We start from the raw sequence: 27591 nt of genomic DNA, 5'->3' as shown, positions 1-27591 counted from the left end.
AATAACAGCAAATCAATAATAAAATAAAAGTGTTTAAAAACCAAAGTCAGCTGGAAAATAAAATCCCATCCTCAAACAAGTTCTATGCCTGAGCTGCTCCTTGTTTTCTCATGTAGAACTCTATCCTCATTCCATATTAATGCACTAAAGTAACCTGAAAAAATCAGGTCAGCAGAGTGTGAGTCTGAGAGGAGCTGGTGAGCCCTCAGCACTTGGGGGAAAACATAAATATCAAGGTGTTCTGTCAGAGATACTTTTAATACTCTAGGAATGCAGCTTCAAGGGTCTGATTTTGCAGAATCTTTGATTCTAGACTGAAAAACAAAACAACAAAAGTAAAGCAAACCAAAAATAACCCAGTACATAAATCCAGTTAAAATCCCAGAAGCCTTTCTGTAGCAGCCACTATGTGCCACAGGAAAGCAGAAATTCATCTGACTCTGAAGCACTGAAAAAAAAAGTCACTTAACAGAACCAAGTTAGCAAGGACAGTTTGATGACAGTTTTTCTGTGATGACAGGCTTCTAAAAGATATGCCAGTTACAATAAATATTTCCAAATTAGATATCTGGCATTAAATCGAGAGAGCCAAAGGCTTAGAGATGTCACATAACATAAATGCAGCTCTGTTTAATTTGCAGTTTCTGAAGCACTGAAACCCTGGGTTTGCTCTCTCTCTTCCCTTTCCCCTCTCCCTTTTTTGATATGCCAAATGCATGACCAACACAAGAAACTTCTTTTGCTCGGCTGTGACTAACATTTATCATTTGTGTATAAAGTAGCCATTATTCACCCAAATGCGAATTCAGCAAGTGCTTTTAAAAATCACCCACCCCCCAGCAAGAACCGCAAACCAAACAGCCGCCCACACCCGGCTGGAGCAAGGCTCTGCATTCCTGAGCGCTGAATAACAGCAGCTCTTTGAGTCCAGCCTTTCTCGCTGCTCCTGAGCTTGGGAGAGACCTTCCCTTGCTGCAGAATGGATGCTGTAGGGTCTCACCTCAGCGTTCACCTTAACTGCCTGCTAAGTGCAGCTTAAAGATGCTCCTGATGTCTTTTTCTTATTGGAAAAGTGAGTAAAAAAATTACATTTCTGAGCTCTGAATAACAGGAGCCTCTTTGAATCCAGGCTTTCTTGGTGCTCCTAAGCTTGGGAGAGACCTCCCCTTAGTGCAGAATGGATGCTGTAGGGTCTCACCTCAGCGTTCACTTTAACTGCTTAAAGAGGCTCCTGATGTCTTTTTCTTAATCAAAAAATAGGTAAAAAGAGGAAAAAATTACCAGATTTTCTTGAAAAGTAAATATATGTATGTATATATGTGTGTGTGTGTCTCAAAGCAAGAAAGTGTAAAGGGATGAGACCCTGATCTGCATCCCTGAGAGACTGAAAATAAAAAGAGCTCCCAGCTGCAGCTGCTGGGTGATCCAGCTCGGAACTGATGCCAAAGATGATGCCACCCATGGTCACCCACCCGGGCAGCAGAGCCAACCCTGCCATCAGGAAGGGCCAGAACCGATGGCTTCACTCACAGGCACCAGGCCCCGTGCCCCGGAGGGATGGGAAGCCCAGGGAGGCAATGGAAGCCCAGGGAGGGAGGTTTGGAGCCAGGATCCGTCCCAGCAGCTCCCATCCCGTTTCTCTCTGCCCTGCCCACCGCCTCCAGCCAGGCCCCCTTGCAGGGCAGGACAGAACACGGCTCCAGGGGCAGCACATGCAGCTGCTCAGGGATAAAATGGGACAAAAACCCTGAAAAAGGAGCAGCAGCTCTGCCTGGAGAGCAGGGGAGGCTCACGGAGCCTCTGGCAGCTGCAAAAGCAATTTGGGGCAGCTCCCCCCCCAGAACTCCCCTCAGAGTAAAACCACAAATATTTCCAAACAATGAAATCCAGCCACAAATAAATCCTCAGCAATGTGCAGATAAATTGCTCGTGTTTAAAATCACTTCTTTACCTACCAGGAAGTTCAGTCAGTTCTCAATTTTCACTCGCTCCAGCCAGGGGAGCCTCGCCTGTGGGGTGGGAACCAAAGCCTCACCTCAGAGCCCTGGAAATGCTGATTTTCCACACAACACCTTCCCTCCACACTTCCAGGGCTGAAAAGGGACCTGGAAATGCTGATTTTCCACACAACACCTTCCTGCCACACTTCCAGGGCTGAAAAGGGACCTGGAAATGCTGATTTTCCACACAACACCTTCCCTCCACACTTCCAGGGCTGAAAAGGGAACACCTGAGAAGTTTTGCCGCACACAAAAGTAATTTCCAGATTTTCAGCAGCAGCTGGATCTGAAGATCTTTACTGGCAAACCTGATATGTCTCTTGACTTTAAGTCCTGTATTTTCCTTTTATCCAGTGTTAATGTAACATTTCCATGCTGGGGAGCAGTCATGGAGTAAAGCAGCACCATGCAAACACTGCCGTACAACAGTCTGCATATGCATTTAATTATTTATTAGGCTGGGGAAAGCATCAAATGCTTTGGGGATGCTGCTCTACTCCATTCATGTTATGCCTTAACTTGATTGGACTTTTCTAATTCTTTGAGGAAAAAAAAAAGATAAATAAATCCAGTACTAAAGGTGTTTAAAAATGGGATTGCCATTTTGAGTAATTGACTAAAACCAGGTAAAAATTTGTAATTATTTTTGCTGTAGAAGGTAATCAAACATCTTATGCTGGTGCTGTATGAAGGCCCAGAGGCTTGATTTTTTTTTGCTGCCACCTTTGCCAAGATCTTTTAGGGAAGGCCTGGAAGCTCCTGCGGTGCCTCACACGCCAGCAGGTACCCCAGGTGCTGAGCCAATATGACAATCCTGTATTGCTAAATCCACTATTTCCCCGAAAAACCTTGAATCACATTCAGGACTCACTTGGCCAAGGACACAGGATGTTACTTTTTGCAAAACCTGTCACCACCACTCCCAAGTCAGCAAAAAATTGCTGGAGAGAACCAAATTCCCCCAGGCACTTCCGATGGGAACTGGGCCCACTCTCCTTCCTCCCCTCACCTCTGTGTGCCTGAATGGGAACAGGCCAGGAAAGAAGGACAAAAAACTCAATAATACAAATTTTGGCTACTGTAAAGCCTAGGAATTTTTGTCCATAAATTAGAATCCAGGTCTCACACAACACATTATTTTGGTGAATAAAGGAACACCCAGAGAAAGCGTAAATGGACAGAAGAAAGAACTCTTGATGGGTTAACTGAGTGAAAGATTCCAAGTTCTATCCTGTATTGATGGAGTATCTAGCACTTCACCCCAGAATGGGCCCAGCACAATCAGTGGCTCTCCAGAACTGTCAGCTGCTGCTAATTTACACTTCCATAGTTGCCATCTGCTATTCAGCCCTTTGTGACACAGCCACCAGCCCAGGACCTTTAACCAGCATGGACAAAACAAAACTACTCAAAGACACAAATTTTATCCATGTCCCCAACGGTAAAGGAAAACATTTAATCCAATTATGCTTTCCTCACTCCTACTTTGGGTCACAAAGCCAGGAAATGGTGCTGCAGTATCTTCAGCCATCAGCCTTGAATTTCAGGGAGAAATCAAAGATACTCAGTGATACCTTAGGTAAACTAATTAAGAATTGAGAATTCCAAGTAAGAAAAAAAAGCTAAAATGATCCTCAGGTGCATGAGCTCCCGATAACTTCCTATAATTTTCAAAGTACCCTCATGGAAGAAGGAGATGCTTAGCTGACATTAAAAGCAAGTGCCATTAGCAGGATTTCTTTGTTCCTTTCAGAGTATTCTGAAAATTATTTTTTAAATTCATGCTGTTGGTCTGCCATTAGAATATTTTTTTAATCTGCCTATTATTTCCCTTTGAAATCCCTGCTGGTAAACACAGCACCATGAAAAACTGCACCAGAACTGACTGCTTACACCTAACAGTCCCAGCACCTCGTAGGTGTGCAGCGCTGGAATTTCCTCCTTCAGAACTGCTGCCCAACTCCAGCACAGGATGCAGATCCCAGATTTGATCAGAAGAGAAGGGCAGAGATCAAAGATTCCACAAACTGGATGACAAATATCCAGCTGCATGAGTCACTCCCAGCAGAATCAGCATGATAATGCTGAGCCCTGTAGCCAGGATTATACCCATGGTGGAAACAATGGGACATATGGGCACAAGGAATATTCCTCTTTCTTTAAAACTGTCTATTGTTTAAGAACAAAGTAAACCACATCCAAATACATCTGGCATCAACATCTAACAGTTCTGCAAGCTGATGCTTCTTTTCAAAACCCAAAAAAAAACCTGTACATCCGAGTGTCCCATAAACACTGCTGGAGCACATGATGAGCCTGGCCATCTTCTGGAGGAGGAACTGAGCTCCACATTGTCCTGCTCACCCCAGGCCGCTCCCCCAGAGCCAAGTGGCCCCATCCCAGCTCCCTCCTTCCCTTTCATGCGGCCTCGGGCACACTTTCCCTGAGAAAGATGGTGGCTGGGAACGGGCTGTTTGTCCCACAGCTCATCCCGGGCGCATCCCATCCCCTGCTTAGATCTAAGAGTGCCTGGGAAAGAGGCAGCTGGGAGCTGGCTGAGTCTCCCCCTGGAATGTGATGGCAGAGCTGCTTTTAAAACCACATCGTCCCTCCTGCGGCCAGCAGGAAACGGCTCATGTGCTGCACAGAGGAGTGACAGCGAGGAAACTGGGAATGTGCTCCCACAGAAAGCTGGAGACACCACAAACTGCTGCCTGTGAGTGCCCAGGAAATCCAGGGGTTCAGAAAACGCTGGAGTGTGTCCTTATCCATGAATTACACCCTGGATGTGATTTCTGACTGAGGAACCCCAAATAGGAACGAGCCAACCCTAACATTTCCCCAGAGAAATGAAACATCATTAAACACACATCAGGTTTATTTAGGGACAGGCTGTGACAGTCCCCCCACGCTGAGAGAAAGAACAGGGCTCACTTCAGGTCCAGTTAGGGCAAGCTGGGCACCAATTTCCATTTGTATGAGCTATTTTGAGCAGAAACAAGCCAAAAGGTATGTGAGCAATCTCCTTTCTTCTCAGCCTGCATTTGAATGCTTGGTTCCCAGGGTGCAGCTCTTGTCCAAAGTATTGACTCGAGCTGAAGAAATGAAGTGGAAATTAATCACTTTGCCATTTTAAACAGCTTCCAGGTTTCCCCAGATTTATTTTTAAAAAGTGTTTGGGCAGAGCTTGAAGGTTCTCTACATTTCTTTGTGCCTGGTCAAAGCTACAGTTGTGGTAAATCCAGAAAGTCCAATTGTGTCACTGCACACGGGAACAAGTCTGACCCTGGAGAGGCAGCTCAGCTCCCCTGATTTTTGTGGAGTCAATTCACACTGTGAGACCATCCAGGCAGCCCCAAAATGGGGCTGTGCTTTCCAAACCTGCCAACTTTCTCTGTGTGTGCAACACTACAGCTGCACAGTTTCTGTCCCAGAAAGCCTGAACAGAAACAGGAGTGCCCCAAGCTCTGCCTCCAGGCTTTGCTCCACAATGAACAATGCAGCTCTCTGTTGGCCACTGTCCACACAATCACAATAAATAAACAGCTTCCAGCATTAATCACCTTTTGACAATTTACACCACAACAGTTTATAATCTTACCTCCAAAGTGTCAGAGTTCATTCTGCACTAGATTAAATGCAAGATTAAAGTAAATAAAAGATTCCACAGAATGGCAACCACCACAGACTAGGAGTCCTTTTTATCTAACCAAACTCACAACAGTGGAACCCTGAACTAACAGGCACAGGGAGTTTCCTTTGGACCTCAGAACCACTCAGGTAAATGCTAAATAACTCATCCTTCTGTTCACAGACCTTTAAGCTTTCCAAAGGCATCAGTTTATCAATCAGTCCAAAGGAATATTTCTGATCATTGCCTGGAATTGCACCATTCAAGGCACAAGAAGCTCAAGGCACCAATCTCAGTTCAGCAGAATTTGCTGCTCAGCTGGTGTTCAGCAACTGTGGACTCCATGTGAGGATCAATCTGCCATCATGAGATGTATTTAAACACATCTTCCAGTGCTACTGCAACACCTCCCAGCCCCTGCTGGACGCCAAAGGACAGGCAGATGTCTTCTGCTGCTCTAAACCACAAGGGATGAAGGAGAATTCCTTGCATCTCCTCAGAGAGTGTGCTCCTCACCGAAACTCCAAACTGCTTTGCTCTGCTAAGCACTTGTAAAGCATATTTCAAATAATTATAATCCTGAGGTCTCCTCTAACATTACCACAATGTATATTTATGAAGTCAAAAGCACGAGCTGCTCCCAAACAGTTATTTAACATTCATTGCAGCTTGTCCAAGCAAGCCCTCGATGCTCTGCAGCCCTGCTCTTCCCCCAGGGCAGAAATGCTAAGTGCAGCCTGAAACACGACTCTGTTTTGTCCTGAGTTTACCCATAAAAGAAATATTTGAAGGATTGGTAATATCTGTCTTTCCCACACCCCTCCTGAAACTGTAAAATCCTACTACATCTTAAATAAAAACATGGATAAATAAGAAAGAACACAGAAGATGTTAAATTTCTGTTTTTCCTAAAATTGTGGGAATCACACTGAAATCCCAACTCTGACTTGCTTCACTGCTGCCCCTACCCACAGCACAGGTGAGCTGGTCCATCACACAGCTCTGCTCTGCTCCTCAGGGGTGAGGGGTTTCTTAATGCAACTTTATCTGAGACTTCCCTGGGGGATTTGCCCACCTTCCTTCAAAGGCTCCTCCTTTGGCTCTTATTTGCCAAAACCATTTCTAAGCAGCGTCACAAGTGCCACAAATAATCACAGGGCTTCTCCAGCTGGGGAGAAGGAAACCTCTGGCCCTGCAGAGGAATTTGGAAGTTTGGGCTCCACAGAGGTGTCAGGCCATGGGGACACCCCCGTTCCACACCCCATCCCTCTCCAGCACGAGGCAGATCCCAGGCTTTAATTCAGACTAGATCAGCAAAAAGGATGTGACTTCACAAGTGCCTTCACCCTCCTGGAGCTGGGGTCAGGAAAGTCCTTTGAAGAAGCACAAGCTACAAGTGCACACAACCCAAAACATTTTAAAAACCCACCATGAGACACAATTTACCATCACCTCATTTAACATCATTTGGTGGGAGACTTCTACAGGCAGGCACAGGGTTACATTTTCTCTCCAGTGAAAAAGATAAGATCTCCTACAGAATTATGGTGCAATCTAGCTTCAAATCTTCTCAAATTTTGTTTAATTCCCTTGTTAGAGGAGAAAGTTGGTTGATAAAAGGTAATTTTATAAATATAATGCTTTTAGACTTCAGTAAAGCAATCAGCTTGGTAAAAATAAACCCACAAAAACCGTTTAGGGCAAAAGAAAACATCTTAAAACAAAAGATATGAGTGTTTCAATCCATTGTTTCTATTAAGACAATGACGAGTGAGGTCTGAATCCCAGCAGGGTAAGAAGTATGTTTATTGAAGGGGGAAAAGGGAATATTGCAGGATTTGTCAGTCTGGCCAAGAGAGGTAAAATGAAGCAATGCTGTAAGATGACTCTGGCCAATTTCAGCTGAAATATAGTAGTTTTTTTTAAATGTGAGGAGATTATCAGCTGTTAAAAAAAAAAAAACAAACCAAAAGAAAAACAACAACAACCAAAAAAAACCCCAAAAAGCCAACATAGTGGAATGACTGTCGTGGTATCTTTATTTAAAGACAGGATGCTTTTCTGAAAGACACTCTTGTCCAGGTTACTGATTTCAATAGAGGTCAAAACTCTACCCACAAGCTCTGATTTAGAAGTGCACCATTTACAAGGTATTAGAGTGGGTGGTCTTGTTGCCATAAAGATAAAAAGAGACTCAGAACTGCAGCAAACTCAGAGACAGTCAGAAATGGGATTACGCCATTTAATGGTGTTCTACCAGCGGGCTAAATCAGTGCTGTAACATGAAGCCACATCCTCACTCAGCCCCCAATGCCTCCTTTTGTTTTACATTTGCTGGCCCAGAGAGATGTGATTACTGGAAACAAGGAGTTAAACTGATTATCTGATGCTCCACTTTCTTTAAAACCCGAAGGAAAGTAGTAAATAGATGTTTAGTAAGCAGACTGCAGTCACTGCAAGCTGAAAAAATCACTTTACGAGCAATCGTGTCCAAAGATGCAGCAACCCTGTGGTAAATGGATCTGCTATGGAGAGTGAAAAATAAAACTGAAGCAATGTTACTGCAGGGAAAGCACCTCTCAGAAACACACGGATGTGACAACAGCTCAGGCAGGGCCACAAGCAGCTGCAGCTCTCAGGAAGGGAATGACAGGGTTAAACTCAGACATGTGATCGGTTCCAGGGACTTACAGGAGGCTCAATCTGGCAAAATTCTTCAGAACATGCAGGACTCGAAGCACGTGTGAATGTGCTGGGACCATTATTACTCATCCTAAGGCTGCACAGAGCAAAGGAGCTTCCTCCAGCTCTCCATGGACACAGGGGTGGCCATGGAAGGTTTGCAGGACTGAGTTGGTGGAAACCTTGATTTTTAAAAAGCAGCTCTTAAGGTGGGGAAGGTGATAAAAAAATCCCCTAACAACAGAGTGCAAAATCCCCATCGAAATTTCAGTGTTTGTGTTCAGAGATAAATCTTCACCACATACCCCCCTCCCCCACAGAAAAAAAGACAAAAATAAACCACGAAGGGAAGGAAGGAAAAACCTCACGATTTTTAAAGTTTGTTTTAGGCCTACTGCAGCAACGGCTCCACTTGGCTTTTATCTGCTTTTGTGGTGTCCTCCAGCCCTGGACTGTAAAAGCAAAGTGCTCCACACACAAACAGGAGAGAGTTTTATAGAGCAGGGTCCTTTGTTACTGCTGGAAATTAGAGACAGGTGTTGATCCCAGAAGGGACAGTAAATTGCCATGCACAGGGAACCTGGGAAGCAGAAAATAGCAGAGGCCCTGAGCCTTTATTACCAAGATAGCTGTAAACTCCTGCCCCAGGCACAAACCAGACCAGCCCGTGAGAAACTTGGCTCTGGTGATGACTCTGCTTCACACACAATTGGAATAAACACTTCCAGATTTCATGTCTCCATCACTGTTATTCATTATTTGCTAAGAGATGACAGAAAGCAAAGTATCATCCACAAAAGAACAGAAAACCCCACAGCTCCCCCCCAGAATCCTTAGCCTGGCTTTGCACAGCTCCCTCCAGGGTGCAAGTCCAGGCTGTTTTTCCTCTCTGCCTTTCCAAGAGAATAAATGAACAAGTTGAACAGCTTGTGATATTTGCATGACTGCAGCAAGAGCACTGGAACAGTCTGAACAGCCAAAGTCTAAAGAGTTTGCAAGGAGTAAAAAGCAGTTTGTGACAAAGCCCTCTGAAGACCCTCACCTCGCTGGAGTTACTACAAGTATTATTATTAAATCTGTAACGACAAGCAAGCCCTGTCAGTTCCACTGTAGGCTCCTTCTATTTATTTCCAGCTCAGGCATAATCCCACTTTTATTAGGTGCTGATCTATCACTTCATGTACTGCAGAGGAAGAGCCCAAATTCCAGGGAATGAGAGGTTTTAGCTGAAATAATTTCATGAGTGGCTTCAGTGAAGGCAAAGAGACAAGGAACGTAGTGCTGCATTGATTGGAGCTGCATATGGACACCACCACCCGATGGCCACAATATGTTAAAATTAGACAAGATTCTTTTGATGTAAAATAAAGGAAAAACATTTCAAGGAGTGTATTTTCAGTACACTCCAGGCACAATTCCTGTCATTGACATTTGCACGTCCACATTCTGAAACAGGCTCATCTCTGACAAAACCTGGGTGCTGCAGCAGATTTTCAGTAAATTTAAAAAGTGCCTTAAAGTTATAGCACTTCACATCTGCATTGTCCAAAACATCTGGGTCACAGATTATTGCACATGGGGAGAAAGATTAGGCAACTGCCAGGTAATGTTGCCTCTTGTTCAATTAATTATCTTATCTGTGTGCAAGGAATGCCTGAATTGCAGAGCCAGACTCGTTCAGAAGATGGAAAGGATTTCATGTATTCATTGCACAAGGGTCACTCAGCTCCTCACGTTCCACACGATGATGCCAAATCCCTGCTACACCCAGGCAGTTTTGTACCCACGTTTGACTTTGCTGTAACACCTTGCTCCAGCACAGAAACGCTTTCAACACTCAGGAAAAGTGCCAGACTAAGGATAATGTAAGAGCTCAAGTTCTTCATTAAAGGACATGGCCACTAACGGGCCACTCACCTCCCACAATAAACAGCATTTAGCGTTTTCTTTGAAGGGGACATCAAAAGGCATCGGGGTTTGCACCTTCAGTGTTTGTCACCTTCAGCACAGTCCCCAGATGCCAACTGCAGCGCCTTTTGCATGTGGTTAGGTGCCTATTCACCATGAAACATAACAAACCGATCTGCTGCCGAAGCCACAAACTTGTATTGAACCATCCCTGGTAGCGATGGTGACAGGAAACTGCCAGTCCCCGGTGTGGGATGAGAGAAAACAAACCCCTTCAGCACCGTCACTCTTCAAAGCCAAGTGGTTCACCGGTGGGTAACATTCCTGCAGCGGTTTGCAGCTAACAGGAGCTACACTCATTGAAGTGGAAACCAGAAATGAAATTATGTCACTGATTACCATAATATGGAGAGATATGACAGTATAAAGGTACATGGAAATCAGATATTCAGAGCTGTCATTTCTGTTACAATTAATTTGGCTTCCAAACAGCTCAGCAGCACAGCCAGAGATGGCTGCTCAGTCCAAATCCACTATGTCATTTATTGGCATATGAAGAAAATATTTGGGTTTAAAGTAAAAGATAAAAAATTATTGACAAATAAAAGCAGGGGTTATTGTTATCTCACTCCACCAACATAATGCCCCTTGCTACACCAAGCTGCATCTGCCAGCCCACTGCACACAATCACAGTGGCTTTTGGCTTCTTCAGCCTGGAAAAACTTCATTTGAAACTTCCCAAAAGAGACCCCCAGGAGCAGATTCAGCCCTGTGAGCTGCTGCACAGCACACACACTCCGGGCTTCCTCAGTCGCCTTCTTCAGGCCTGAAAACACAGCAGGAGATATAAATATAGACAAATTTTCAACACTTGACTGGCTCTCTCCTCCACTCTTTTGTGCCAGGAGATAACAGCAGAAAGCTAAACTGGAGAAAGGTTATCCTGTGGGCAAGGCTCTACACTGAATTCCCAAAGGACTGCCAGCTTCAGATCAGGCAGCACTCCTCAGTGTCCCCGACAGCCACTAACCAAACTGGATCAGCTTTGTGAAGCACAAGATTTGTTTGTCTACTGTTGATCCTAAAACGTGTTTATTTTAAAGGGGATAAGTACCTTGGAGTAACAACCTCAATTGCTAAAAAAAAAAAAAGAATTAAATTAAAAAATATCCTGCAAGCTGGCACTGCCTCCAACTCGACATGAGGTGCAATTTTTAACCAACAGGAAGAAGTTATTGAATCACTGGTAGAAAAGTTATGAGCTGTGTCTTGAAATAATGCTTGTCTTCCAAAAACAATTCCTGGGTTATTTAATTTGCAGCAATACATTATATGGGCAGTTACACTGGACCAACTTCCAGCCACCTTTTGACAACACTGAACTCTCAAATGGACCTAGAAAAGTATCCTTTAGAGCTCCAAGTAGCACAGGGAGTGCAAAGCAAAATTAAGAATGAAATCAAAAATCAAGAGGTGATCCTAAAGCAAAAGTGATCCTTGTAAAATCAAGAGGTGATCCTAAAGCAAAAGTGTGATCAAGCCTTCTGTGCTTCCCCAGTTCCTCTCTCACAGTGATGTAAATTCAGAGCTGCTCTGCATGTGCATAAATGATGGCCCCAAACTCACACAGGTGAAAAATGTAATTTACTGAACTAATAACAAAATCACCCCCCACTCAGGCTTCAAACTCAAGATCCCGTGGCTGGATTGTTTTACACATTCACACTGAGCAATGCCCTTTGCTTTCACAACAAAGAACATTTCTGTCCCCTTCCTTGCCCTCCTAATAACCATCTTTCCCTGTTGTTTAAGGTTCTCAGCCACAGCACAAGGGAGAAAAATAATATTTAAACAAAGGAAAAAACACTCCAACCCCTAAACAAATAAACAAAGAAAGGCACACACAGGAGAATGCAAGTCACAAAGGCACAAAGGAGCCAAGAGCCTCTGGGCAGCTGCAGCTCAGGGAAGAACTTTGAGCAGCAAGGCCACCCAGCACCAGAGCCCTTCCCAGGAGGGTGCAGGAATGTCACATCCATACCCATCAGGGTACTCCTGAAAATTCCCTCTCTCTGCTTTTATGCCTTAAAGCAACTCTGATCAGCATTAGAGCTGCTGGAAAACCTTTCTCCCATTATTTTATTTATCTGGGCATATGTAACACTAAACAAGTGTTTTGTTCCAGCTGTAATAGACCATTACCATTTTTTAATGAAGTTACAATACTTTTTTTCTTCATGGAATGATTAATTAAATACCATGTTCCACTTGAAGCTAATTCTATGGGTTACAAATTTTTACATATATATTAAAAAACTAAATATATACATACATATACAACAAAATATAACATTGACCTTAAACTTTTAATGGCCACTCTCCAGTCCTAAACTTCTTGCTCTCCTCTCTTTTACTGGAGAGACTGTCAAATGTGCATGATCAATGGCTTCAAGCACAAACAGATCTTTCATTGACTATCAGACAAATTGGAAACACATAAAACTTTGGACACCAACTCAAAAGCCAAATTAATAACAGTGCTCATTAGCTCTGCCTCCCACCTTTCCTCTTTCTTCTGGAATAGCTGGTCTGGCAGTAGAGCAGAAACTCTGAAATGCCATCCTAAAAATAGAAAGCCAGAAAAGAGGAAAAAGAAAAGGGGAGGGGGGAGAACAGGAACTGAGAGAATAAGCAGAGTGAGAAGCTCTGTAATATAAAACTGTTTCCAGCTTCAAAGTCATCAGCCAATCATAATCCAATAAATGCTATTTTTTCTTTCTAAAATCAGAACACTCCAATGGCTATTTTTATTCCTGTTTAGAAGCAGCTCCCCCAGCAGGGCCTTCAAACCAGCAGAGTCTGGCAGGCAAAGCAGGGGACTCACAGGACCCCACTCCAGACCAGCATTCCCAAGACCTTCACTGGCTCCATGGGTTCATTTGTGTCTGGCACCAACTTTGTTTTACACCACAAACCCCACCAGAGAACAAATGGAGAAGTAAGGGAGGAAACAGAGGGGATGTTAACATGGAACTATTCTTTCAACCCTCTTTAAGGATGCTCCCTTCATGAATTTCTATCCACCCAAATGGCTACTCTGTTCCAATACCCTAATACACATATTCCCCACATGCAGCCACCAGGAACTGCAGTATGGATAGGTCTGAATCAAAGCTGGTTCTTGGCTCACTCAGACACTCCAAAGCTAATTGCTGGGAGACTTAATGTACTGAAAACCACAGCAGAAAGGCTCCAGCTTATCCTAAGCCTGGGAAATATGGACATAAAATGAAATTGCATCTCTTGAGGTGTATCCTCAGCACTTTCTTACTACTTCTGTGTGGAGAAGCTGTGAATGCCCCACCAGTGGAAGTGTTCCAAGGGAGGCTGGAGGGTGCTTTGAGTAACCCCAGTAAAAGATGGCCCTGGACATCCAGGGAGCTGGACAAGATGAGCTTGGAAGGTTCCTTCCAATCCACACTGTTCTGAATCTATGATTCTAAAATGCTAGAGGCTTCTTCCTCTATTTAGCGGAAAATTAGCTTTATGAATATGAAATCCCCATGTTACAAATTACTGGTGTAACTCAGAGAGAGCAGCTTTTGAACTGATTCCTGTTTTCCATCCAGAGCACAGGAAGATGCCACTTCAGTCCTGGATATGGAAAACTGCAGCAGGCCTTAGGATGACTGCACCCAAGTGCCCTTTGCCCTCATTAGCCTCAGGTAAATCAACCCCATTCTCAGGACTTCACTCTCCTCCCCACCAGCAAAAGAGGGTAAAAATCCTCCTGCTATAAAGGATTTAAGATCAGAACTCTGGTATAAAATGAGAGGCCACAAATGTTCCCCCTTCAAAAGCACATAATGAAAAGGTCTTTAAGAGGACTCAATGAATATTGTATAGTAAAGATTTATTATTATTATTTTTAAATGGGAGTAGCTGCCAGCTTTGGAGCTTAATTGTTCTCCTTCAAGGAAATTAACCATGTAAAACACACACGGAAAAAATCCAGAGGCTGTTTTGCTCTCAGCTAATCTAAGTAACCTTGATCTCAGATGTTACTTCTCCATCCTTAATTTTAGTGAGGAGATACATTAAATACTCTGTTTCCCACAGCAGGGCTTCAAATTCATCTTGCTTCAATAGCTTTGAAAAGAGCATTTATTTCAAACTTGTAAATGATTTAAAAGAGAACGTTTAATTAATAATGTTGTTTCCAGCCAGATGGCCAGCTATTAGTTTTCACTCATCTCTTTCAGAACAATTCCCCACAAAGTCTTCAGATGCAAAGGAGCTTTGAAGCAAATAGATGTGAGTGCTCAGCACTCAGAGGCTGCCAAAACATTCAGTAAAAGACACAGCTATAGGTACAGAAATTACATTTTCCAAGTGGTTTTGCTGCAGGTAATGGCTGTAAAAGCCCACCAGCAACAGACACACATTTCTTTCATTTACCATCCTGTATTTGGATGGCATTAAATTCACATATGGCTATAGAATATTACTTAACTGAAAACATGAGGCTACATGTATAGAGTTTCCCCTGGACTTGTGCTAACAGACCTCAGACTGGAGCTCAGGAGCAGAACTCTGTGGTATGATGTGTATCAACCAGTCAAAATATTCCATGTGTACAGGAGGCACTGCTACAGAGATGAATAGATAAATATTAGGCAAACCCAGCCAAGGCTTACCACTAAACATCTGTGGAATTCTAATATCCTCACTGACGTAGCACCTACATATTTTCAAAGAGAGCTTCCAACAAAAATTAAAATTGCTTTCTTAGTACAAATGAGATGGTGTACTCATTTTCTGCTGCTGGGCAGCAGCAGAAAGCTTTTTAAAGCAGCGAGGTAATGGGGTTTACAACAGGTTTTTAAAATCCTGGGATTTTAAGAGCTTTCCCAACTGTAATTAAATTCCCTGACAGGCAAGGACTGCATTTGGGAGGTAGGTGAGGTACAAGCAGAGTGCAATCTTTTACTCACAGTTACACAGTGCTGTGGAACAAACCCTGATATTTTCAGCCTTCCCTAACCACCATGTGCATTCATTATGCAGCAATCTACAACTGAAACCCCATCTTTATTCAGTTATGATTGGGAAAAACAAAGATGCAATTGCAATTCTATACCTGAACTTTCAGCCTGCAGTTCTCCCAAGCAAGCAGAACCAGGCTTGGGGAAAAGCTTCAATGATCAGCTGCCTACCTACACACGAGTTATTTATGGCATCTAATTCAGAGCAAAGCTCAACTCAGTTTGCAGAGCGCCAGCAGACTTTTACTGGCAAGAGAAACCAGCTAGAAAGTTGTATCAGCTCCAAAAAGTGGACAGTGATTATCTGCTCTTTAAAATTTGCCATTTTGCTGTGTAAAGCTTCATTCCACCACAGTGGTTTCACATCTGGTTTGCACTTTCTACCATTCTTGTGCAAAAACTGGTTATTAAAAGAAAATATAACAACACCACAACGACACCAAACAGGCCAACGGGAGAGATTTGGCTGATGGTGAAGCTTATACTGAGTAAGTCAGGTAAATTTAGGCCCAAGAAGTAGATATGGAAAAAGATCAGCCAAGTCATCTCTAAGTCTGCCCATCCCAAGCCTGTGGAGCTCTTACATGGTCATTAATCCAGCACCTCCAGCGCCCACTGGAGTTTTGCTCGAAGGTTCCAGGCCAGCATCAACAACTACTCCAGACTTTTTATCCCACAGGCTGCTGATTGTTGGGAAAGCAGGGACAGATGTCATGAGCAGACCTTGTGCTCTCCTGAGTTCAAGGCCTGCAATTGTGGGGGGCTTTATCTAAAAGCCTTTCTGCTTCCTGAGCTTGTGGAGCCGTGGGGCAGGGGCACATTGACATAAAGGCTTCACCACTGGTTTGAATGCTGGTTAAAATGGTTTTAAAAAGGACAAAAACAAACACAGAAGAGCCCAATGCTGCTTTCTGCCCAGGCACAGGTTCACCCACTCCAGAGGCACCTCAGCCACAAATGTGGAGGGTCTCTGTCCAGCCCCACCAGCGCCCATCAACAAACCCTGAAATATGAGCGAATTCCACTGAAAATTAAATGTTTTGCAGAGAGGTATCATGTTCATCAAACTTCCAGCTAAATCCTGCCTGGCTTACTGCCAGATTTCCAGCCCAGGCCTGACAAGTTCAGTCTTCCTGGGGCTGGAGCCCCCAGGTCTCGCAGGCTCTGCTGGGCAGGCTTCAAATCCTGCCAAGAACCCACAGAAGCCACCAACTCACTGAATTTAAAAGAGAAAAGTGAACAATATTCAACCTGCAAACATCTCTCCCCTGTTTCCAGTTCACTGCTTTCCTGTGCCGGCCTGACTCTCCCTCACTTGCCTGTAAATTGGAAGTAAATTCACTGAAATTCATGTAACTACACAAACACAAAAAGAGTGGGAAAAGCCTCCAGCTGCTTATTAGCCTTTCACTTAGACTGAGTGCTTTTCAAACACAGGTAGAATTTTTCAGATACTGTTTGTTACACATGTGCTACAAACTGGCTCTGCATCTTGAGTCCAGGGGAACAACAATTTGTTCAACAAATAATAAGGACCTTTCTGTACAGTTCCATATATATGGAAACCATAGACTTTGTACCCCTATGAAAAAAAAACCCACATCTGGTCCTGCTCAGAATAACAAAATTAAAGGTTCTTGTAGTTGGGTCTTTGTCTTCCCACACAGCAACACTAAAATTCCAGTTAATGGAGGGAAAGGAAATGTGGGGAAAAAAGAATTCTCCAGCTGTTAAGTAGATAAAGCAACAGTCACACATTCAACACAGAAACAGAGGCAGTCTCATGCCACAGATGTCCTCCTCTCAGCCCAATATTTTTGTGAACCTAACGTGTGAAGAGTAAGTGAATTTCTCTTTTCATGTTCAAGCAACTAAAACAGGAAGGACAAAGTTTCTCCTCTTTTGTTGTGAAAAAAGAGAGTCAATGTCAGCATCCATCATTCAACCACTGCTGGCTGCAGCTTCACCACAAAGGAGGAAATTTCTGTTTTGACTTCCTTTTTTAAAAAAGACTGAGTTATGGTTAAAGAACGTCACCACTGCAGAGAGAAACTCCGACCTTTCCTCTGACGCAATCTGTAAGGAAAATTTACTGAAATTCTCAACTGCAAATTAGAAAGTGAGCTAAGGAAGGTTCACCCACTATTCTCACCCTGAGAACCCTGGAGAAAGCAAGAACCCCAGAGGATCCTGCCACATCACCCACTGCAGTCCCTCTCCCCAGGATTCACACCCCTCGTTTTTCATAAGCTGATCCACGCTCCCATCACGGGGTCAGGCACCCAGCCCACCTGTGCAGGTGCTCCAGGACAATTTGGGCACACACAGGGCACAGCTGCACCACCTGGCACGTGTCCCCTCCTTGCCCTCAGAACCCAGTGCTGAACAGCAGGTGAGCTGTGAAGGCTTTTTTTGTGACATACCAAACTGATCAGGATCACCTCTTCACCTTTCCTAGAATCTCTCAGGCTCCATTTCTCCCAGGTAGGTTTTACTGAAGTTTTATGCACGTTCTTTCACAAGGCTCACCAGTGAGAGATCTAGGGCTGCTATTACTATGCAGGAATAGTTTATTCCCACTCACATTTGTCCTCTGATGAGCTGAGTCTTTAAGACAGAAAAAATGAGCTCTGCCTTTGTATTGTTTGTACAGAGGCACAGTACCTGGATAAGTCAAACTTCCCTAAGGGCAAGTCCCACCACCCTGGGGGCAAAGAGATGCCAGCAAATGAGGATCCGGTCTGAAAGGCTTCACGACACCTTTAACAGCAGCAGTACTGCACCAATCCACACACTATTGGCTCCTCAGCTACACAAAGCTGTGCAATTATCACCAATTCCAAAAGGAATCAGCGAACACCTGCTGGACCTGCCGGAGTCACCCCGTGGAACTGCAGGGTCTGCGCAGGAACTTCTGCCCCGGCCCATCAGCACAGGCAGCTGGGGACTGGAAAAGGGTGTTTTACAAACACATCAAGGCACACAAGGACAAAAGTTAATTAGGACTATCCATAAGCCTGGCTGGAGGAGGGCTGCATTGCATCCCTGAAAATTTAATTGCACTCAGCAGAGGAAAGCTAAAACATAGTAATCATAAAAAAATAACCCAAACAACAGAAAGAGATAATTTGGGAATAAAAACTGATTTCAATTTAATTCGAGCACTTGTTGGCCCTATTTATTTCATTAAGTAGTTCATGCAGGATAATGGCTTTACTGTGCATCTAACAGCATTATAAGTTCCTAATAAATTAACAAGTGAAAATTAATGGCTGCTCAGTCCATTAAATCTCGTTAATTTTATTTTTGTTGTAATAATATAGCAATCACAAGTTTACATTATTAAACCAATATTTATTAGAAGAACTCGTTTTAATTGGATCCCTGATGTGATAATCCTGTACAGTGTGTATTTCTTTATTTCATCAATTTTTTGCATTTATTTCTCATTATATTTAAATGACTGTGATATTCAGGGTCTTTTCCTAATACTATGAAAGTTAAGCAACCATTTTAAACATTTTATTTCACAGAGATTCAACACTTACTACACAATATAATGAGAATATTATGAGTCCCTTCAGAAGCTATTTTAACTCTTTTAGTCTCTTGAGAAAGGGCAGAAGCATGAAAGACAGAATATCTGAAAGCATCTTAACAAATTGTAAAATCAAGTTTTTCCTCTTAGCCCCTCAGCTGTTTTTCAAGACAGAAGGAGTTTTATCGCTGGTTGTAATGGAAAGTGTGAGCTGCTCTGCACAACTCAGGTAAAAAAATAAATACATATATTGGCAAAAGGGTTTGAATTGTAGTGACTGCATGACAAACTACAAAACGGAGGAGACACCTTAATAAAGGGCTGCTGTGCTATTCCAGCAGCAACTCTCTTGAGGGGAGGGAGCACAACTCCTCCCCAGCCTCCCTCCTCTCCCAGCTCCTTGTCTCTGCCACAATAACTGAGTGTGTAGCTGCTCCCTAACTGGCTGTACCAATATTACTGCTCCAGCCTGACAGCAGTGCTTTGTTTTTGGGAATGCCATCGTGTGGAATACAACAACTTCACACACATCACCCAGGCTGATGTAAGAGGCAGGAAGAAGTGCAAGGGGGGAAGAAAAAGTTGGAGGAGCTGCAGGGAGCAGAAACCCAGAGCCCAGAGGTGTGGGGGGTTTGACCTGTGGGGAGATGAGAAAGGCACTGATGGACAAGCAGGACTGCAAGCAGAAAGTCATGGAATCACACAGAAAAAGCTGAGTTGGAAAGGACATCAAAGATCACTGAGTCCAGCTCCTGGCCCTGCACAGGATCATGCACAGCCTGTGCCCAAGAGCAGGGCCCAAACACTCCTGGAGCTCTGTCAGGCTCAGGCCCATGTGCACTCCGTGTACCTTCACCTCCAGACCCGACCTGCAGAGTCCCACAGAGGCCACCACAGCTGGGCTGATGAGGGCACTGCAGCAGCACAAAGGTCGGGCAGGGCTGTAAAACCTGCCCATAAAGCTCGGGCAGGACAGAGGTCACTGACACGGCTCTGCAGCAGGAAAATCCCCGGCAGGATGGAGCTGAGCGGGGTGATGGCAGCCAGGGGGGATAGCACACAGGGATGGAGCTGTAACCACCCCTGCACACCAGGGCTGAGCCCCTGCAGGCACTCCCAGACAAAGCCATAAAATATTAAAGCTCCTCACATTCAGGGACAGAAAACTGCAAACAAGGTAGCTTGAAAGTGGCATTGAAAAATAAGTACATTTGCAGATGGGCACACAGAGCTGTGACTGGCCCTTTGCTGGCTCCTCATCAGATGGGCAGAGCCCCAAAAGAAGTGTGGAGTCAGAGAATATCCCCAGCTGGAAGGGACCCACAAGGAGCAAGTCCAATGACCCCAAAATCACACCATGGTGTGAAACCACAACATCCTTCAGGGTCTTGCAAACAGCCTCTACCATTTAACATCCTCAGAGTTTCCTATTTTCCTGGTATCACCTCAAACCCAAAAACATGATCAAGTCCTGCAGATATTGTGTGGTCAACTCCACAAAACAACTGAAGCTGTGCTCACACCCAAGATGCTTCTGAAATATTTATGTTCCTTCTTTATTATCCTTACTCATTAAGTTCCTTGTGTATTATCCCCAGTTTTCCCCACCAAAATGTAAATAATTTAAGAAACACCTTGTTCAGTGGCTTTTAAGAAGCAAATGTACCATGTTTCCATTTTAATTGGTACATTCTGCCCTTATCAGATGAGTTTCCACGAGAAATAACACCCACCTCTCTTCAAAACTATTTTCTAAGTTAAAAAAAAAACCAACAAAAACCAACAACAACCCACCACTTTAAAGGTGTTCCTTACATACAGGAATCCTGGTTCCCCTAAAACCACTGGTGATACCAAAACAAATAAATACAGTAATGAGATCAAATGAAAAATGTGCATATGAAAATATATTACAAAATATCAGGAGATTTATGTCTTTGTGTGTGTAGCACAACTACAGCTCTTGAAACAAAGCATTTACTATCTCATAAAGCAAGACTACAGATAGTGCACAGCTTGTTACTGAGTGCCCATCACATGGTCTGGTTTCTGCAGATCAGACCCTAAAAATGTTGAGTTGAACACTTCATTTCCAGGGCAAACGTTGCTGGTTTCTCAGGTGCACAAAACGGCCTCTCTTCTGCTCAGAACAGTGCTAGAAACTCAGGTTTTTGCAGGTTTTTATGAATGTCAGATGTAGGTGCCATTCTTACCACATTTTTGGGTCTCAGAAGGGAACAGAGCCACCAAAAATCCTGCGAGCAGCTGGAGCAGATCATTGCCTGCTCACAGAGCAAAGCAGAGAAGCCACAAACGCCCAGCTGCCTCTGCTGGGTAGGTGTTAATGGCACACTTGTGCCCAGGTTGGTCTGAAAAGTGATAAAAATGCTCATCCTGAAAGCTGGGCTTTCAAGATAAGCAACTGTGACAAAGGATGCATTTTAATGGACAGAAGAATGTGTGTTCTCAACTTTTATCACCCAATACAGGATGAAAAACCCCTTCTGCCAGGGAGACCCACGACTCACTAGGTCAGCTCTGACACCAAAGACCACCAGCTCAGGGCACAGAGGTTTAAAGAAAGGTCCTGCTGGGGCAGGATGGGCTTTGGCAGCTGTGCCCAGAGGAGGAGGGAAGGAAGATCCTCTAAAGGAGCCCTCCTGTGCAGCAGCAGCACCAGAAACCATCAGATGGTCTGAGACCAGAGTTTTTCAGGTGGAAATGACTTCCTCCTCCAGCAATAAAAACAAGAAGGAAAAATCCTTCTTGCCAGGAGAGTCACACTGAAATCCTTGAAGGCCTCTCCAGCCATTTGCTCTCTGCCCCAGGTTCTCCCAACAGAAAACCTGGGGTGTCTGCCACACACCTCAAAAATGGAGCACTTGGAGAAGTAATACGTGCTGAGCAAATACACAAGCAAATAAACTAATCCCTGTTTACTAATCTGTCAGGAGATAGCATGTAGTACACGCTTCCAGATCCCAGCAGATAAACATGACAGCAGGAATACATTTGTTATTCTAATTCCTCAGCCCTACAACAAAACAAATATTTTTTTCCTGTCCTTTCTTCAAACAATCCCACCTGATCACTCCAGGAATTTGCTGTGTAGCCCTCATTCCCACAAGCAATGTTTCTGCAGAGCTCGAGCCCTTTTCCATGTGAAACTTGCTCTGTCTCATGGATACAATAGCTAATTTTGGACTTACCCTGCTCCTGCTGGGCCAGAGTCATCACTGGCATGGCTCCACTGTAATTCAGTCTACTGATGCATTACAGACAATGCACAACATGAGCTAATCCTTAATGATGCTTTTCCCCCTTTCCCCCCTCCCCAGCATATTATTTGAGTAAATAGTAAAATGACATACGTTAAAATTATTAAATGAAAAAAACAAACAGCAAACTAAAACCACGCTAAAATCGTCTTGCAAACACTAATTTCAGATGACACAGTAATCAGATTCACAGATACATTAGGACAAGCAGTGCAGCCCAGAGGAAAAGGCACAGCTCTTAAAGTCACAAGGCCTGCTCAGAGCTGCAGCTCTGCACTGACTTCAGAGAGATGGTTCCATGTTCCTACACCATTCCCCAACCTCTGACACACAGATGTGAACATCTCAGCACTGAAAACCCAACCACGGTCATTTCTAAACAACAAAAAAGCAGATATGAAATTGTGTTTAAAAACAAATGCCGAGGTACAAGGGGCTCCCACCAAAACAGGCTGATGCCTCCCCCATACTGGGGTTTAAGATCTGCAGGATCCAGGCTCAGTGTCATAAATGAACATGAAATGTTTTAATTTCTGCACAGATTTTCTTTAACAGAGGAGAAACAGCCAGGACAATCTCTGAAGGTGAGTATTCATGACTTGTGATATATGTTTGTGTTGTTATTTATTTTCAACCTTTACTTTTACTTTTTTTTTTTTAATAAAGCATTGTGTTTGGCCCAACTCTTTTCTTCATTTAAATCACAAAATATCAAATCCTTCCTTATCTAAACCACCTTGTTAGGAGCCACAGAAGTTCCAGGGGCCTTCATGCTCTGCTCCCTAACGGGTCAGCATCAGTCAGACACAATACCCAGGTCACAGCAGCAGGGCTGCTCCAGCAATTTTCTTCTTTTGAAATGGTAAATATTTCAGAGAAGTGCTTTAAACAGGGAATTATATACGTGGAAAGCATGCTGCTTACCAAGAACTTTAAAAATATAGGTTTTAAGGCGTTTGTATTGCGTGGTGGCTCTACAGGTTTTGATTTCTGCTTCAAGTAGAAGCCGGAGCACCTCTAACAAAGGCTGAGAGCTCTCATTTGCATTACTGGCCAAAATCTTAGCCACAGTCATTCAGCACCAAAAAAGATAAGGAGGCTTTATTTTTCCTTTTAAAAAAACACTGCAGTTGTTGGAAGAAAATTTTAGGAGCTCCAAACATCCACATTTCTAAGCTACTTGCTTCACTTTTTCATGCAACAGATGCTGCTTTGTATCAGCTCCTGCATATTAAATCATTCTGACAACCAAGAAAGCATACATTTGTTTGTGCCAGAGAGAAGCATGAATACACACACACACACAGATATCTTCTCACGCAGAAGCACACAATTATGCAGCATTCAAATATTTGGGATGAACTTTGGCCTCCGCTTAAAAAAAAAAAAGTACTCTCAAACAACAATCAGGAACAGACCCAGCAGTCATCTGGCTGAGCTCACAGAAATCAACAATCTGCAGCAATAAAACACCACTTGTGGGCAGCCATTTGAAAGTTACTTGGAAAATTATTCTTAGATGGGATAGTTTTATACACGTCTTTTATGATTTATGATGGCCCTATGGATCGAGTTCGGAATTGAGACTAAAAATAAAATCTATGTTCATTCAAAAAATGGAGGAAAAAATAATTTATGTTCACTCTCACATGTGTGGGGTGTTTTTTGCACTCCAAACGACCTCCTTCAGTTCTGCCATTTGCATTCCCAATTTAAAAAGTAACTCGAAAACATCAGTAGAGCAGGGCTCTAAATCGCCCCTTCAGAGGAGTAATAAGGAAGAAGCCAAAAACCCCAAACAAAATCGTTTTCCTGACGCACTAATCACAAGAAAATCGTAATGCAACAGCACTTGAGAACACGCTGAAACTTCTGACAATGAGAGCACCCTCAGTGAGTGGAACTGATCCGCAGCGCTTCCAACTTTTTTTTCTTTTTTACGGTCTCGGCTCGAGGCATATTTTCTCCACTACGTTTTCTCTCTCGTTACTAGAGAGTAATTCAATTCTGTAGCCAGTTTCGGGGTTTTTCTTCACTAGATAAGGAGCAGGCAGAGAGGAGCAGCACCGCACCGAGTGCGGCAGGGCCGGGACGCCGAACGAGCCCCGTCCCGGCCGTGCCGGAGCTCGGGGGTCCCTGGGGGTCCCGCTGCTCCCCCGCACCCCGCAGGGCCCCGGAGCCGCGCCCTCCGCACCCCGGTACCTGGGGATGGTGATGCACTTGGTGTTGATGTTCTGCGTGGTGATCGCCTTCTCCAGCTCGTCCAGCTGCCCCGTCTTCTTCAGCTTCTTCACCAGGCTCTTCACCGCCTTCTCGCACCATTTCTCCTCCTGCCCGTTCTGCTCGCCTTTCTTCCAGCCCAGGAGCCGCTTGACGATGGGAGGAGTGAAGGGCAGGATGGAGGACATGCTGGCTGTGCCGGCAGCGCCCGCCGCCGGCTCCGCGCTCTGCCCGCCGCCCCCCGCGCTCTGCCCGCCGCCGCCGCCTCACACCGCGCGGCCCTGCCCGGCCCGGCCCGGCCCGGCCGCTCCCCGCCCGCCGCTGCCTCAGCGCCGCGGGCCCGCGGCTCCAAACTTTGCCCGGAGTTCGCCGCCTCTCCCCGGCGGCGGCGGCGGCGGCGGCAGCTCCCTCCTCCTCCCCCTCCTGCCCCGCTCTGTGTGCGCGGAGAGGCGCCCACTCCAGCTCATTCCCAGTCTGTCTCTCATGCAAATTGCCTGCTGGCCGCCCCGGCCCGGCTTCCACCCCCTCCTTCCCTCCCAAACACGCCGCGGAGGGAGGGAGGGAGGATGGAAGGAGGGCGGGGAGGCGGCCGGCCCGCCGGGAACTCCGCGCCTCCATCGCCGCCCGCGGAGGCCCCGGCTCCCCGAGGGGGATCGCGCTCTGCGGGGCCCACAGGGAGGGCAGAAAAGCCCAGAAGCAGGACAAGGAGAGGTGTCCGGACAAACCCCACCAAGGCCAGGGAGGAAAATAAACACAAATGTAAAGCCCCCAAGTGTAAAGCCCGCTCAGTGAGAGGAAGGGGACGAGAGGGTCCACAGCATGGCTGCATCCCCCACCACGGGCATTTCGTCCATTCACTGATACCCGAACGCAGCTTGGCCAGCCGTGCTCAGACAATCAGCTGCTTTTTGTTCCAGCCCCTTTAATTTACTATTCCATTCCCTCATCTTCCCACCCAGAGCAACAGGTACCCGAATAATTTTTGCCCTGTATCAGACAAAAAGGACACCCTGGAGGTGTTTACCGCCGGAGCTGGTCAGAAATTCTCAGACGGAATATTTTTGTCAGAGGACGGCAGTTTGTTCACATCTAGGTGTTTTGTAGAGATGCTTCGGTTTGGGCTGACTCAGGGTGGCATCCAGGTACATTTCCAGTTTCTAACTTTCCATCACTGGGCAGACTGGGTTGTCACACTCCCCGGTCTCAAGCATGCTGAAAGGCAGCCCAGGTCCTAAAAAAAAACTTATAATTATAAACTTTAGCTCCTCAAAGCAGCAGTTCTCTGTTAAACTGTCCCAAAATGGTGCTAAGCAAGGATTCTCAGAGGCACCTGGTGACTCTGCAGGTGCCCCTAACCCGGCTGGTTCCTTTTATCAACTCCAGTTGCATCTCATCTCCCTGCAGCAGCTGCCCAGGAGCAACAGGATGAAAGTTTTGTGGGACTTTGCTCCCGAATTCTGAGTTTTCTAGCTGAGATATGCTTCCCAGATTTCTCCATCCTATCAGGAGGGACGGCAGCAAGCCCGAATTTGGGAAGCCTGCGGGGCAGCTCGGCAGCTCCCAGACCCATGGGTTCTTGCCAACCCTCATTCTCATACTCCAGCATCCAGAGCAGCCCAGTGGGGAGACTCCTGGAAAGCTGGCATCCCAAAGCTCCCCGTGCCTGTGGATTTGGAGCAGCCAGCCATCCACATGGCCTCGTGGCAACTCAGGAACCGATGGCATCAGACAGCAGCTGAGGCAACTGCCTTGGCCTTCACAGGCACTTCAAACACAGGCTTTTATTCCAAATTGACAGTACCAATTTTTGAAATATTAATATTGGATACAAATTAAATATTCCTTTCTCCTTTTTTTTTTCCCCCCTTTCAGCATTCTCATATTATTCTCTAACATGCATTCCCTGAGTGTCTTGAATTTTGGAGGCTCACCACTAAAATTTTGGACTGTTGCCCTGACCCAGTTTTTGGCTGCTTTGGTTGAGATGCCTTAAGTACAAAGATGTGGAACCCCTGTAGATGATGATCCCAACATCATCTGAGGAAATATCTCCTCAATACCTCTAAAGCACTGCAAAAAAATTATTGATACTATTTACACAAAAAGCAGGATGCCTCAATTACTGACTTGCTAGTGCTGTTGACTTGCTGTATATTTGTGTTTTTCTGAAAAGGCCAAGTATCTGATAGTTTGTGATTATTTAAGGGTCTGAACTCTGACTTAAAAGTTGTTGTTCACAACTCTAGAAAATGGCTTGAATACGTGAATCAAGTGAAACACAGATGGGGAAGTTAAATACATTTTTTAATGCAGAAATACATTCTTACTGCATTTTGAAATGGGGTGAAGTTAAATAATCTTCTGTTTTCCCAATTCTTGGCCCAGCACATTTTGCAAGCCCAGAGGCTGAAGGACCTGCCTCAGATCTGCTAAGTCCATATTACATCAGAGTGATCTCAGAGCAGATTTCTGTTCTGGGGAACAACATTTCTTTCTGGCTGTTTTGGACAGAAAACCATGGGCACCATTCCCTGTTTTTTTATCCAGAAAGATTTTGATAATACTCAAATCTCATCTCTACACTCACAATTCATACTGTGACCTTGGTTCAGCAGAGCTTCTAGAATTTTCTGTCCATGTTCATGGGCTAATCTTCACTCCTCACAGTCATATCACAAGTCATGGTCTGGGTACATTTGAATAAGGGGAAGGAGAGGAAGAGCTGAGTGGTTTGCTTGTGCTTGTACAGTGATTTAGTGGCAAAAGGGTGAAGATAATTTGCTGAACACTAAACCAAACTGGGTCTCTTGCTTACAACCTCTAAATGAGGTGTAGGCAGCTAAACCACTTATCTAAGCTCTGGGCCACAGCAGCACTGAAAACACTCCTGAAAACAAACAAACAGTTGGGCTTGGGATGTGGGATACATTTTTAAACTTAAGGCCATGACATTTAATGGAACAGCTTGTGTGCTTGCTAGGGTTACCTGTCAGAAAGAACTGTTCTATGAAAATATGACTTTCTGAACCCCTAGACAGTAATCCTTTATTTCTGAGAGTTTTGGACACTCTCATAGTGGAAAAATTAACAGGAAAAGCAGGACCGTCCCAATTCTGCGTGGTCTGGAGCCGATTGCTGGTTTACAAAATGTCTGATGTCTTGGAAGCCACCACTAGGCAGGAGAAGTTTATGCTTCTTTTTGTGATTGTGCTCATTTTTTGTGGGACAATTTGTTCTTTACTTTTAAAAAGTCATTATCTTTGCTTGTGTTTGGAATTGTAGAGGTTC

General features: G+C 44.7%; 1 protein-coding gene across 2 annotated transcripts in view; it reads right to left on the bottom strand.

Annotated features, from left to right (window-relative positions):
• Positions 1–24533, bottom strand: part of SMAD3 (SMAD family member 3) — a 70184-nt gene extending 45651 nt beyond the window's left edge. For both annotated transcript variants that reach the window (XM_084214018.1, XM_084214019.1), the window contains exon 1: positions 24286–24533. In XM_084214018.1, the coding sequence (XP_084070144.1) occupies positions 24286–24491 (206 nt within the window). In that variant the 5' untranslated portion in view covers positions 24492–24533. The remainder of the gene's footprint in view (positions 1–24285) is intronic.
• Between the last annotated feature and the right edge of the window lie 3058 nt (positions 24534–27591).

Source organism: Fringilla coelebs, assembly GCF_963513975.1.
Source record: "Fringilla coelebs genome assembly, chromosome: 12".
Lineage (NCBI taxonomy): Eukaryota > Metazoa > Chordata > Aves > Passeriformes > Fringillidae > Fringilla > Fringilla coelebs.
The sequence above is the reverse complement of the archived record's forward strand: the minus strand, read 5'-3'. Positions and strand labels throughout refer to the sequence as shown.